General features: G+C 38.2%; 1 protein-coding gene across 1 annotated transcript in view; it reads right to left on the bottom strand.

The window, feature by feature from the left end:
• The window catches only part of MCEE (methylmalonyl-CoA epimerase), a 28,615-nt gene that overhangs the window by 13,144 nt on the left and 1,415 nt on the right, over nt 1–14,056 (bottom strand). Inside the window, exon 2 of the mRNA XM_059371708.1 lies at nt 3,949–4,286. Coding sequence (XP_059227691.1) covers nt 3,949–4,286 — 338 coding nt within the window. The remainder of the gene's footprint in view (nt 1–3,948; nt 4,287–14,056) is intronic.

A 14,056-nucleotide genomic window follows, 5' to 3' on the forward strand; every position in this document is an offset into this window, starting at 1 on the left:
CTACATCAAAAACTAATGATGTACTGTATGGTGACTAACACAATTTAAAAAATAATTAATTTTTAAAAAGACACATTTCTGAACATTGCCTATCCTCCAAACAGGAAAAGCCAAAGTCACTGGTTTTTACATATCACTGTGTATGTAATATTTATCATTTTCTACCTTTAAAGCATGGATCTTGAATTTCCTTATTTATACAAAAGCTAGATAGGTTACTTCCTCATGCATATGAGAATGCTGCTGGTTCCCACTTCTGGCTCTTTGGAAATAAAATCATTCTATAGCATTTGAAAGTTTCCCACATTTTCCTATTGCTTAGAACACATTAGCACATTGATGGCTATACGCTTATAAAACTTGTCCAAGGATTCTTTGCTGCTCATCCTATTAAGAGGCAGGGTCGATGTCCTCTTCCCTTGCAGCTGGTCGGCCTGAAAAGCTTGTGTATGACAAAGAGACTGCAGTGGGACTTCAGAGGCTAGGACAAAAACGGCCATGTGGTCCTGCCTGGCTCTCTTGGGACACTCTGGGGGAAGCCAGCTGACCACTAAGAAGTCCAACTATCCTTAGAACTACCATCAGCAACTGAAGCTGAACAGGTTACATACAGGGGCTCCTACTGGAAGGCCTGTCCAAGTACCCAGCTGCTAACTGGAAATCAGCTGCCACCTCAGGTGAGGCCTGTGGGATGCCCAGCCCAACAGCGCCTTCCCATGACTGTATCCCCAGCCAGCATTTGACCATATGCACATGAGGGATCGCAAGTTAGAACTGGCTGGCAGAGCCCTCCCCCAAACTCCCAGCCCACAAAATCCTAAGCAAAATCAAATAGTTATCTGCTCTATGAAAATTATTACTTATGCCCATTGAAGTCTTGAACCAAGTAAAAAAAAAAAAAAATCAAATAGCTGTTGTTTGCCACAACAACGTGTAGGATAATGCATATTGATGGTAACAGTAACTGTAATGACCAAGGAAGTATTTTCTGACCAATTCTATCATATTTTGTACCTTTAGTAAAAGGCAATTTCAGACCCAAGTTATATTAGCCAAAATAGGCCAAGTTCTACTGTGCTCTAATAATTTAGCCTGAAGAGTCAACAGGAAGGCAAGTATGCCAGATATCTTCCATCCCCTCTCTGGTTTCCCTCTTCATTGTGTTCCCCTCTGCTTCATTGTGCTCTGTTGTCAGGAAGTTTGCTTGCATTCATAGACTTGCTTTTCCTCTGGTTCCAACTGGGTTCAGCTAATACAAAGACAGGAGGTGAGGGACAAGTGAAGTAAGGATATTTATTCCCCCACCCCACCCTGCCCAGTTTCCCAGGCCTGCTCCCTCTGAGGTAGGCCATCACTCTTGTTTAGAGACCTGCTCAAGACACTTCCCTCATAGGTCTTGGTAATGGTCTTTCACTTGCCCCTTCAGATTTAGAGGTTCTAACAGTCCCCATCCCACCCCAGAGCTAGGCCTTAGGGATACTGTGCTATGTACTGTTGACTACCTAAACTTGGTCCACATCTTGTAAGTAATTCCCTTTCTAAGCTCTCCTCAAATCACCCAGTTTAATATGCCATCCACTTCTTGGTGTTTGCCTAATCCTGTGTCTGTGATTGAAAGAATCATTAAATATGTCTTTACATTAAAAAAGAAAAATTACCCTGAAATCTCAGTGGTTTCGTTCAACAGAAATGTGTCCTGTTCAAGGATAGGTGAGGAATTCTGTTCTTTCTGGTGAGTCAGGGAATCGAACCCCTGCATGGGATGACGACTTCATTTCACAGACTGCAGCAGCAGCGACACTATCCTACAGCATATCTTCATTCAGAAAAAGTGTCACGCTATTCTGGCAATACCACTTTTTAAAAGTTACCAAGCGTAGCATAGATTGGTGGTCTCCAGTATGGTTTCCCCTTTTCTTCCTTTTAATTATAGCAACAGCGTAAACGTTAGCAGGGTACCTAGCCACCTGCCTACAGATGCATCTGCAGCCGAGAGTACCATGTAACTAAGCTCAGGCTGATGGGACATGAGCAGAGTGAAATGTGTAATTTCTAGATCCTCTTACAGGCATTTGCCCTGTATTTTCTCTCTGCCTTTCCTCCCCTCTGGAACACCTCACTTTTAGACTGAGAAGAGAAAAATAAAATCCATCTATCCACGTATCTAGTTAAGTCACTTAATTCTTTTTTACCAAGAGCAGAGAATGATGACAGATGGTGTCATACTAACTTAGAAACTAACTTTTCACACCTTTTCCTATTGTACACCTTTATTTTATACTGACATTACATTTTCATTTCCCCCTTTTAATCTGTACTTTTGAATACACTGTTACATTACTGAACTTCCACTGTTCTTTACTTAACTGAACTCTAACTCACATGGCAGCTTCCTTTGAAGGCATGGACTCTCTGATGTAGAACACAGACACTGCAGTGTGGGACAGGGAAGAGTCCGTTCAAAGGTTGATGATCCTGCTTCTCATCCTGGGGGGGTATCTCAGACAAACCCTAAAGTCCACTGAAATAAAGACTTGCAGCCAAAATTAACCTCTCCAAAAAGGTGTAAAGGTTAAATAGTAGATATGTTTAGCTCCTAACATGTTATGGCTCCCCCGCCTCAAATTTTAAAATTACCCAATATAATGAAGGCAATTTGGTACCATGGCTCACAGTGCTGATCCTGGAATCAGAACAAATCTGGGTTTGACCCTCAGCCTTCCCACTTACTACTAATTTGACTAGAGGCAAGTTAACTGTCAAAGGTGAGTAGAATGATTCATAGAGTAGCTGTGAAAATGAAAGAAAATAGTACACACTGAGTCCTTCATATACTGCCAAAGGATTCAATGTGAGTGGTTAGTATAACTATCCCTTCGCATATGCTGTTCCCTCTGCCTGGAATACCTCTCTCCTCTTGTTGATCTGGGGAATTCCTTCACCTTCATTACAACTCATGCCCTGTGATGCCTTCTCACCTCCTCCGCCAGCCAGGAGCAATCTTTCCCTTATTGATGTTACTGAGAAGACATGTGTATTAATCTTGCTTTATCGTAGGATACTCTAATTCCCTTTTTAAATAGTTGTCCCTCCTCACTGTGTGCGTGGTCTGTTTCTTCTTCACTGCTGAATCGCATTACTCAGTGGAGTACACTCTGTAGGTTCTTAAATATGTTTGCAAAATGAACTGAATAAATCCTTGAATTCTCTCTAGAATCAACCCCCTTCTATTCTAGATTAGGAACAAGGCCTACAAATTAATTATGCCTTTCTTTCTATGAAAAGAATTGTCCTATCAAAATAATTTAAATGAAGCGTAATTAGTATCGCTGGTCTTACAAAAGGCAGTTATCTGAACATGAATATCTACAGATAGAGGCTCTCTAATGAGAATGTTCTTGTCTAACATTTCAAGTTTTTCTTGGGAATTGTAAGATGCAATTGAAAGGTCTTAAAAATCACAGTCAGTAATTGAAAATGTATCGCTTTTATAATAAGGAACAAGTTATTATTAGAATTTTAAGGATAGAAAATAATCATAAGAATAGTTAGCATGTATATGGAAATTCTTACTCTATGAAGTCTTTTCACCTTCTTCTAACTGCCTTGTGATAGTGAAAGCAGCTCTATTCCTATTACGTGAAAGGTTGTGTATGATCAATAAATACTATAGCAAAGATACAAATCCGCTTTGGCCAGCTTTGGTGGCCTTTGTTGTGGCTGTTAAATCCAGACTTCGATAAAATATATTATTATTATTATTATTACTCAGTCTTCTAGAGGGAAAGAGAATATACCCACGGATCCATCTTTGAGTAAGACCACTATTACCATTCCCTTTAAAGAACTTAATACCAGTTTTGATGACAGTGACAATACATAGTCTTAAAGAGTAAGAGACATTTTGTAAAAGAGAAATTTGAAACACCAAACACTGAAATAAAATACCTCAATGCAGATATGATGCATTCCTCCAGCCTTGTTTCTCTGCAGAAAACCTGCAATTGGACTGTCATTTCCCAACGGATGAAGCAGCTCCATCTTGGTGTTTCCCAGGTTGACAAAAACAACAGACACTCCATGCTCAGGAACAGGGACCGCCTCACTTACCCGGGCCCCCAGAACATTCTTATAAAATGCTGTGGCTTTTTCCAAGTCTGGCACTGCAATTGCTACATGATTGAGTCGACCTAGGTTCCACACAGGACTTGCTGCTTGAAGCGAGGACTGTGATGTGGAGAAAGTTCTTAATTTCGGAGCTGAAGTCTGAAGTCTGGAAAAAAACCCTGAAAAAGTGAATAGCCATTGATATCCTCCTTTTGAGAATTAATGGATTTGTAAAATTAATTTTTTAAAAAACTAAATGCATTCCCACGAACTGTTGTATGAGGGCTCCCCCTTTCTCCACACCCTCTCCAACACATGTTGTTTCCTGTCTTGTTAATTTTGGCCATTCTAACTGGTATAAGGTGGTATCTCAATGTGGTTTTGATTTGAATCTCCCTGATGGCTAATGATGAACATTTTTTCATGTGGTGTTAGCTGTTTATATGTCTTCATTGGAGAAGTGTCTGTTCATGTGTACAATGGACTATTATGCAGCCATCAAAAAGGATGAATACCCAACGTTTGCATCAACATGGACGGGACTGGAGGAGATTATGCTGAGTGAAATAAGTCAAGCAGAGAAAGTCAATTATCATATGGTTTCACTTACTTGTGGAACATAAGGAACAGCATGGAGAACATTTGGAGAAGGAAGGGGAAAATAAAGGGGGGAGGAACTGGAAGGGAGATGAACCATGAGAGACTGTGGACTATGAGAAACAAAGTGAGGGTTTTAGATGGGGGTGGGTTGGCCCTGTGTGGGTATTAAGGAGGGCACGTATTGCATGGAGCACTGGGTGTTATACGTAAACAATAAATCATGGAACACTACATCAAAAACTAATGATGTGCACCCAAAACCATAAGATACCTAGGAATAAACCTAACCAAAGAGGCAAAGAATCTATACTCAGAAAACTATAAAGTACTCATGAAAGAAATTGAGGAAGACACAAAGAAATGGAAAAATGTTCCATGCTCCTGGATTGGAAGAATAAATATTGTGAAAATGTCTATGCTACCTAAAGCAATCTACACATTTAATGCAATTCCTATCAAAGTACCATCCATCTTTTTCAAAGAAATGGAACAAATAATCCTAAAATTTATATGGAACCAGAAAAGACCTCGAATAGCCAAAGGAATATTGAAAAAGAAAGCCAAAGTTGGTGGCATCACAATTCTGGACTTCATGCTCTATTACAAAGCTGTCATCATCAAGACAACATGGTATTGGCACAAAAACAGACACATAGATCAATGGAACAGAATAGAGAGCCCAGAAATAGACCCTCAACTCTATGGTCAACTAATCTTCGACAAAGCAGGAAAGAATGTCCAATGGAAAAAAGACAGCCTCTTCAATAAATGGTGTTGGGAAAATTGGACAGCCACATGCAGAAAAATGAAATTGGACCATTTCCTTACACCACACATGAAAATAGACTCAAAATGGATGAAGGACCCCAATGTGAGAAAGGAATCCATCCAAATCCTTGAGGAGAACACAGGCAGCAACCTCTTCGACCTCAGCCGCAGCAACATCTTCCTAGGAACATCGCCAAAGGCAAGGGAAGCAAGGGCAAAAATGAACTATTGGGATTTCATCAAGATCAAAAGCTTTTGCACAGCAAAGGAAACAGTTAACAAAACCAAAAGACAACTGACAGAATGGGAGAAGATATTTGCAAACGACATATCAGATAAAGGACTAGTGTCCAAAATCTATAAAGAACTTAGCAAACTCAACACCCAAAGAACAAATAATCCAATCAAGAAATGGGCAGAGGACATGAACAGACATTTCTGCAAAGAAGACATCCAAATGGCCAACAGACACATGAAAAAGTGCTCCATATCACTCAGCATCAGGGAAATACAAATCAAAACCACAATGAGATATCACCTCACACCAGTCAGAATGGCTAAAATCAATAAGTCAGGAAATGACAGATGCTGGAGAGGATGTGGAGAAAGGGGAACCCTCCTACACTGTTGGTGGGAATGCAAGCTGGTGCAACCACTTTGGAAAACAGCATGGAGGTTCCTCAAAATGTTGAAAATAGAACTACCCTATGACCCAGCAATTGCACTACTGGGTATTTACCCTAAAGATACAAACGTAGTGATCCGAAGGGGCATGTGCACCCAAATGTTTATAGCAGCAATGTGTACAATGGCCAAACTATGGAAAGAACCTAGATGTCCATCAACAGATGAATGGATCAAGAAGATGTGGTATATATACACAATGGAATACTATGCAGCCATCAAAAGAAATGAAATCTTGCCATTTGCGACGACGTGGATAGAACTAGAGGGTATCATGCTTAGCGAAATAATTCAATCGGAGAAAGACAACTATCACATGATCTCCCTGATATGAGAAAGTGAGATGCAACATGGGGGGGTCAAGGGGGTAGGAGAAGAATAAATGAAACAAGATGGGATTGGGAGGGAGACAAACCGTAAGTGACTCTTAATCTCACAAAACAAACTGAAGGTTGCTGGGGAGAGGAGGGTTGGGCAAAGGGGGTGGGGTTATGGACATTGGGGAGGGTATGTGCTATGGTGAGTGCTGTGAAGTGTGTAAAACTGGCGATTCACAGACCTGTACCCCGGGGGATAAAAATATATGTTTATAAAAAATTAAAAAATTAAAAAAAAATCACCAATTAAAAAAAAACTAATGATGTACTGTATGGTGACTAACATAATAAAAAATTAAAAAAAAAAAGAAATGCATAATACATGTAAAAATCATTTATATACCTATTCTGGTTTTAATTACTGAAGTTAAATCAGGCAGATAAATGGAAAAACTATGTCAAAATTACTCTGCTCTGAAACAACTGTCTGGAATCAAAAAATTAATTCTGAGCTTTTTAGATTTAAAACAAAGATGGTATTTTTCATAATTTATTTATTGATCACACTTAAAAGGACAACTACACATCATTAAGGATTACTTGCTATTCTCTGCATTTCATAAGAGGTAAGTTTGAATGTGACAGTGAAACAACACACATTCAATGATGAGAACAAGCAATTTTATTTCTACTTATAACTGATTTTTTGTCTTACAGTAATATGTATCAAAAGTCACAACCACTACAGTGCTTTTCAATGTCATTTAAAAAAATAATTACTAAGGAAAATATCTCACTGTTGCAAGAAAAACAAGCAAAGATTAAGAGGGTCCTTAAACTTCTGAGAATTCCCTCTGAGACCAGATTTTTTAAAACTGTTCCTTTTTATAATTTTGAAGAATTAGAAGCAGAACTGCTTCTGAATGTGAAGAAATCTCTTTCATTTAGAAATGGAAGACTTGTAATGTGTTCTCTCTGTGGATTACTGTTTCCCTGGTCCCCAAAACACTGGATTTTAAGAGCCAGATTCTCCCCAGAATGAAAGCTATATACATACACGAGGTCTAAAAATAATCTTGTAAAACTACATCAGCTAATAAAGAAGGTACAAAATGGCAAATTGAAGAACACATATTCTAAACAATTAGATTTAGCTCTTAATGGAAAATACATTAAACAGTACTTAGTATCACAGAGCTCCAGCTAACAAATAATTAATTCCCCTTTACGGAAATTACTGATAATAAGGAAATTAAAATGACACTATTTAAGACCACAAACCTTGTGGGGAAAGGAAGTCTCATGTGTGTAGTCTTTCAACCCCCCACTCAGTCAGATAAAGATGAAAACCTCCTTACCAAGAGAGAAGAGCCCACAGGGCCTGCGCAGGGCATATCACCTTATCCCGAGAGTAGCTTTCCCTCTGTCCGGCTCAATGAATGCCCTTTTGTCTCAGCTTAAAGTGTGTGTGTCATATGTTACATGAGTCCTCATTGTTTTATCAGTCCTCTGTGGAGAGGGGACAGCACAAGAGAAGAGTGCATATGTAAACTGTCCTGCACTGGCCACTGGGAGAGACTCATTGGCAATGGTGGACCAACACCCACTATTAAAGGTAATCTTGCTCTGTCTCCTTTCTATGAAAGTAAAGCACTCTGCCATCTACTGCTTGTGTTTCCTTTGAAGACTCTGACACCAAGACGCAATGGGGAGAAGTATTTAGTCTTCCCCTGGGATTGGTAACCAGTACTGCTTGACAAACGTGATGTATCATAGGTCAGTAGAAGGCAAAATTCAGCCTCAGATAGTCTTCTGCTGTGCTCAAGCCTGTATTACTGATAGCGGAAATAACCAAAGGTTGTCATTATCAACAGGATGACCTAGCTCAGTTCTATGGACGACCTGCATTTTGAAATTCGCGTGTATTCCAAACTAGTACACATGTACATAAATGTACCATTGAAAGTAAACTTCATGAAAAGCATACCTACTCAATAGATGTGATGTGCTCTGACAGTTTCTACTCTGTTGCATTTTATTTCAGTTTTTAAAAAAATTCTGTCACTACCCACTAAATATCTATCTTGCTAAGTTTGCTGTAAAGATTAGATATTTGGTATAAAAAATATAATACAGTACCAGACATACATAATAGGTGCACAATAAATTCAGCCATTCTCATTATTATTGATATACAATGATCATTTGCTAACTGAGTGGTATGCAGGGTAATCTGTGGAGAGCAAGAAACCATCTCAAGAGCATGGTGGTAGTGAATTTTAAAAATGCTAACAACTGGGGCTCCTGGGTAAGAGCTTCTGCCTTCAGCTCAGGTCATGATCCCAGATCCTGGGATCGAGCCCCACATCAGGCTCTCTGCTCAGTAGGGAGCCTGCTTCCCTTCCTCTCTCTGTCTGCCTCTCTGCCTACTTGTGATCTCTGTCAAATAAATAAATAAAATCTTAAAAAAAAAAAAAAAAGAGGGGCACCTGGCTAGCGCAGTTGGTAGAGCCTGAGGCTCTTGATCTCGGGGTCATGAGGTCGAGCCCTACATTGCATGTAGAGATTAAATGAATAAATACACTTTAAAAAATGAAGGGTTAAGAACATAAAAATAAGCAAAAACCATATAAGATACTCGATATCATTAGCCATTAGGGAAAGGCAAATCAAAAACACAACAGGATACCACTTCATATGCACAACTGAAAGTGTTGATACGGAAGTAGAAAACTGGAATCCTTGTACATTGCTGGTAAGAATGTAAAATGATAGAGCTGCCATGAAACAGTTTGGAAAACTCAGAAAGTTAAAAACACAATTAGCATGTCACTCAGAAATTCCACTCCTAGGTACCTAAAATAATTGAAAACATGTACTCAAACAAAAACTCGTACACAAATTTTCATGACAGCACTATTCCCAATGGCCATGGAAAATGATTCATATTCATACAGTGGAATATAATCCATGTAGTGGATATGAAGCAATGATATAACATGGATGAACCCTGAAAACACTATACTAAGTGACAACATTATGCTAAGTGACAGCTGCCAGACATAAAAGGTCATATGTTTATAGGAAATAGCCAGAATGGGTAAGTCCATAGAGACAAGAAGCAGAATAGTAGTTGCCAAGGGCTGGACAGAGGTGGGAATCGGGATTGATTGCTTAACTGGCACAAGATTTCCCTTTGGGATGATGAAAACGTCCTGGAATTAAATAAGATTATGGTTACACAACATGGTAAATATAATGTTGATAGCTTGTATATTTTAAAATGTTACATTATGTGAATTACCTTAAAACAACAACAATGGGATTACTTTAGCTAAAAGTCTAAAGTGCAATCCTATAGACTAAGCAAACTGGGGCAGAAAACATGGAATGAAGGGGTCCTTTTCTCCCTCCCTCTTCCTTTGTTCCTCCCTTCTGCTTATATGTGCTCTCTCTCTCTCTCAAATAAATAAATCTTTAAAAAAAAAAAAAACAGGAGTGTTAAAACCCAACAGGATTGCAAAGATGAGTATCTACAGATTTAAGAAACAAGAATCTCACATATAAGAAATCGATATGTCACCAAATCTGGTCTGTATGTTAACTTTGGTTCATATCTTTCTTTCAATATTGGCTCTTACTAAATACTTTCAGTGTCTTGACTTAAAAGTAACATTGCATTTCCTTCCATCCAGATTGCATTTATCTCAGACCAGTCTTTCCAAACAGGGCTCCAAACAAGGCTTCAGCTGCAAGGGTCTGTACTCAAATGCATTAAGGGCACTTACTGTTTAAAAGAAATTATGTTGAGTTTGTACATAAAGTGCCAAAAAACTGTGAATAATCACTTGTAATAAGGTCTTCCTAACAGGTCTGAAAGTCACATGTAATATGGTCTTCCTATAATTTACACACGACAAGGTTCCCTCATTTGAAGTGTTCACTGTTTTCTTATGTATTTGCAAAGTTCTTCAAATTTTACATTATCTAATTTTAGAACATGTAGTAAGTTCTCAAGTCTGAACTTTTGTGTATCTTATTTGCGGAGACATAACATACTTAGAAAGACATTCTAATGAATGTCTAATGAAGTTGTTTGGTAATGAGTTGTTTGGTAAGAAGTCCATATATTTTCAGTGTTCAACCAGTGGATTCCCCACAGCACCATATCCATATTTACAACCTGTTTAAAACACCGGTAGGAATAACTTTTTACTTACCTCAGTCAGTAAACACACCATGCTTTTGTTACCCCACTTACATATGACTCCATAATAAAAGTAAATCTCTCCTCACAGTCCTATAACTTGGCCACAGTTGTCTCCTATCAGGATCATCTTCCATTTTCTTTCTTTTTTTTTTTAAGATTTTATTTATTTATTTATTTGACAGAGAGAGAGATCACAAGTAGACAGAGAGATAGGCAGAGGGAGAAGGAGAAGCAGGCTCCCCGCTGAGCAGAGAGCCTGATGTGGGGCTCGATCCCAGCACCCTGAGATCATGACCTGAGCTGAAGGCAGAGGCTTAACCCACTGAGCCACCCAGGTGTCCCAGATCATCTTCTATTTTCAAAACTACCTTTTTTCATGAAGTCAATCCTTTGCAAGCCAAATGGGAATTTATTGTGTGTGCTTAATAGGATTCATTTTTCTGAGCTTCTCCTGTTTTTCTGTGAAGTATTATGTTCCTTAAAGGTGGGGTCCTAACATAAGATTACCACACTGTCCAATGATCCCACTTCTGGTATATACCCAAAAGAACTGAAAATAGGGCTTCAAGGAGATATTTACATATTCATGTTCATAGATTATTCACAATAGCCAAATCTGGAAATAACCTAAGTGTCCATTGACAGATGAAAAAATAAAACGTGGTGTACACATACAATTGACTACTATTCAACCTTAAAAAGGAATGAAGTTCTGACACCTTAGGTAAACATGGACGAACTTTAAAAACATGCCAAGAGAAACAGCCACTCACAAAAGGACAAATATTATATAATTCCACATACATACAGCACCTGGAGTAGTCAAATTCATAAAAAGTAGAATAATGGTTACCATGGCTTGGGTGTGGAGGATAATGGGGGTTATTGTTAAATGGGTATAGAGGTTCAGGGTGGGATGGTGAAAGTTCTGGAGATGGATGGTGGTGACGGATTCGCAATACAAATATACAATTGACTCTTGAACAAACTGGGGGTATTAAGAGTGCCAACCCCCAACACAGTCAAAAATCCACATATAACTACCCAAAACCAGAAGTCTTACTGATAACACAGAGAGTCAATTAACACATATTTTTCATGTTGTATGTGATATATATGCTATATTCTTACAATAAAGAAAGCTAGAAAATATTATTAAGAAAATCGTAAAAGAGGGCGCCTGGGTGGCTCAGTGGTTGGGCCGCTGCCTTCGGCTCAGGTCATGATCTCGGGGTCCTGGGATCGAGTCCCGCATCGGGCTCTCTGCTCAGCGGGGAGCCTGCTTCTTCCTCTCTCTCTCTCTCTCTGCCTGCCTCTCTGCCTACTTGTGATTTCTCTCTGTCAAATAAATAAATAAAATCTTTAAAAAAAAAAAAAAAAAGAAAAGAAAATCGTAAAAGAAATTTATCTACAGTACTTTACTGGGGAATAGTGAGTATAACTGGACCCATGCAGTTCAAACCTATATTGTTCAAGGGTCAACTAATTTAATGCCCTTGAACTGTATACCTAAATATGGTTAAAATGGCAAACTTTATGTTCTGTATATTTAACCACAATAAAAGACAAAGTGGGGTTATTTAAGGTTCAAGCATCTGAAATAGGAGGATAAATCAGAGCTGGCCTTTAGAATACACTATTTTCATTTTACTTTTCCCTTGTGACAGATATCTATATAGTTTACCAAAAAAATGTATCTTTATTAACATTCAGTTCGGCAATGAAGGTATGACTTTCTGGAAGTTATATTCCCTTCCTCATAGTTTCCCCCCATCAACTCCTGAATAAAAATATTTCTAAAAATACACATATAAAAATGTCTCTTCTTTAATATTCAAATTATTATTTATACATTCACTTTCAGGTTTTGTGTGTAAGTATCATATGAGAAGCAGCATGTCTTATGGTTAAGAATGTGGGCTCCAGTGTTAAACTGTCCTGGTTCAAATCTTGACGCTACCATTAGTTCTGTAACTTGGCATTAGTACCCTAGTTACGTACCCTCTCCATGTCTCTCTTTTCTCATATAGGAATATAATACCTACCTCATAGAGTAGTCATGGGACTAAAATGAATAATATAAAGGGTTTAGAAAAGTACTTGGCACAAAGTACATAGCAAATTCCAAGAATGATCATTATTAGCACTTACAGAAAGGTTATATCAATAACTTGCTTATAAACATAAACATCTCTAACATATTTTAACATTCTAACATATTTTGCACTATTAAAGGAAAAAACTGACTGTGCACCTACCCTATATGTGATACTAGACTAGACTCAAATACTAAAGATTACTTGTATTACTCATATTAATGTTTTGGCACACATAGTATTTCTGTATTCCCTGCATCATTCCATCAATCCACAACTCACTACTTTTTATCACAAGGATACCACTCTCCTTTTACTATAGGATACTTATGGTGTGGGCTGGGATTTTAGATCTTTGGTTGTATTTCAGTGTTTAGTGACTACTGACACTCCGGTGGAAAAATGCTGCTGGAAGGTATTATAGGCATGGTCCTCTTTTTGCTTTTTGATACGTGAATAGTGATTTACAATTTTTTCAAGTTAAAATTAGTTGTTTAGAGTAACCCTCTAACTCTCCCACACTGCTCACCACTATTGCTTTAACTTGAGAAATCCTTTTAACATTATGTAGAAGTGGAAACTATGTAACAATTCTGCCTTTCAAGAACTGTATGAACTGGTTATTATCCCCAGTGCAGATATGCCCTAGTCTCTAGACATTATCCATACTGCTGGGATTTACTAACAGTAGAGAATTGAATCCTATGGCATACCATGATGTACCATCTTGTTGATCTGACCTCACTACCAGTAGACACCCATGACTTTATTTCATTGTGAGAGTTATGCAACAATATTACCCTATAAACTTGCCTAAGTCTGTAATCTTGCCTAACCAAACCGCGAAATCGTGAATTCTGAAGTAGAAGTACATCATGTGCTAGCCTAGCTCTATTAGTTCTCACAGCCATAAAATAGACCTAACACTAATTGTTCAGTGAGCACTTCAATCTTTACCATAATTCCATGCATCGAAAAATATTATTTTTCCCATTTGCAGACAAGGAAATTAGGCCTGATTAAGTAATTTCTTCAAGGTCACACTAAGCTGGGCCTAAAGCCCATGTCTGTCTGACATCAAAGTTGGTGTTATTAAACCATAATGTTGAATTTTCTCTTTCCTCTGAAATTTTTACCATTCTTTTGATCCTCAACTTTTAATATCTTTAGTGTATATTTTATGCACAATATCTACATTCTAACAGAGGGTTTTCTAAGAGATAATAAGAGATGACTTTTTGTCTTCATTTTCTTAGCTTTGTTTTTTTGCAAAG

This window comes from Mustela nigripes, chromosome 13 (genome assembly GCF_022355385.1).
Source record: "Mustela nigripes isolate SB6536 chromosome 13, MUSNIG.SB6536, whole genome shotgun sequence".
NCBI classification, from domain to species: domain Eukaryota; kingdom Metazoa; phylum Chordata; class Mammalia; order Carnivora; family Mustelidae; genus Mustela; species Mustela nigripes.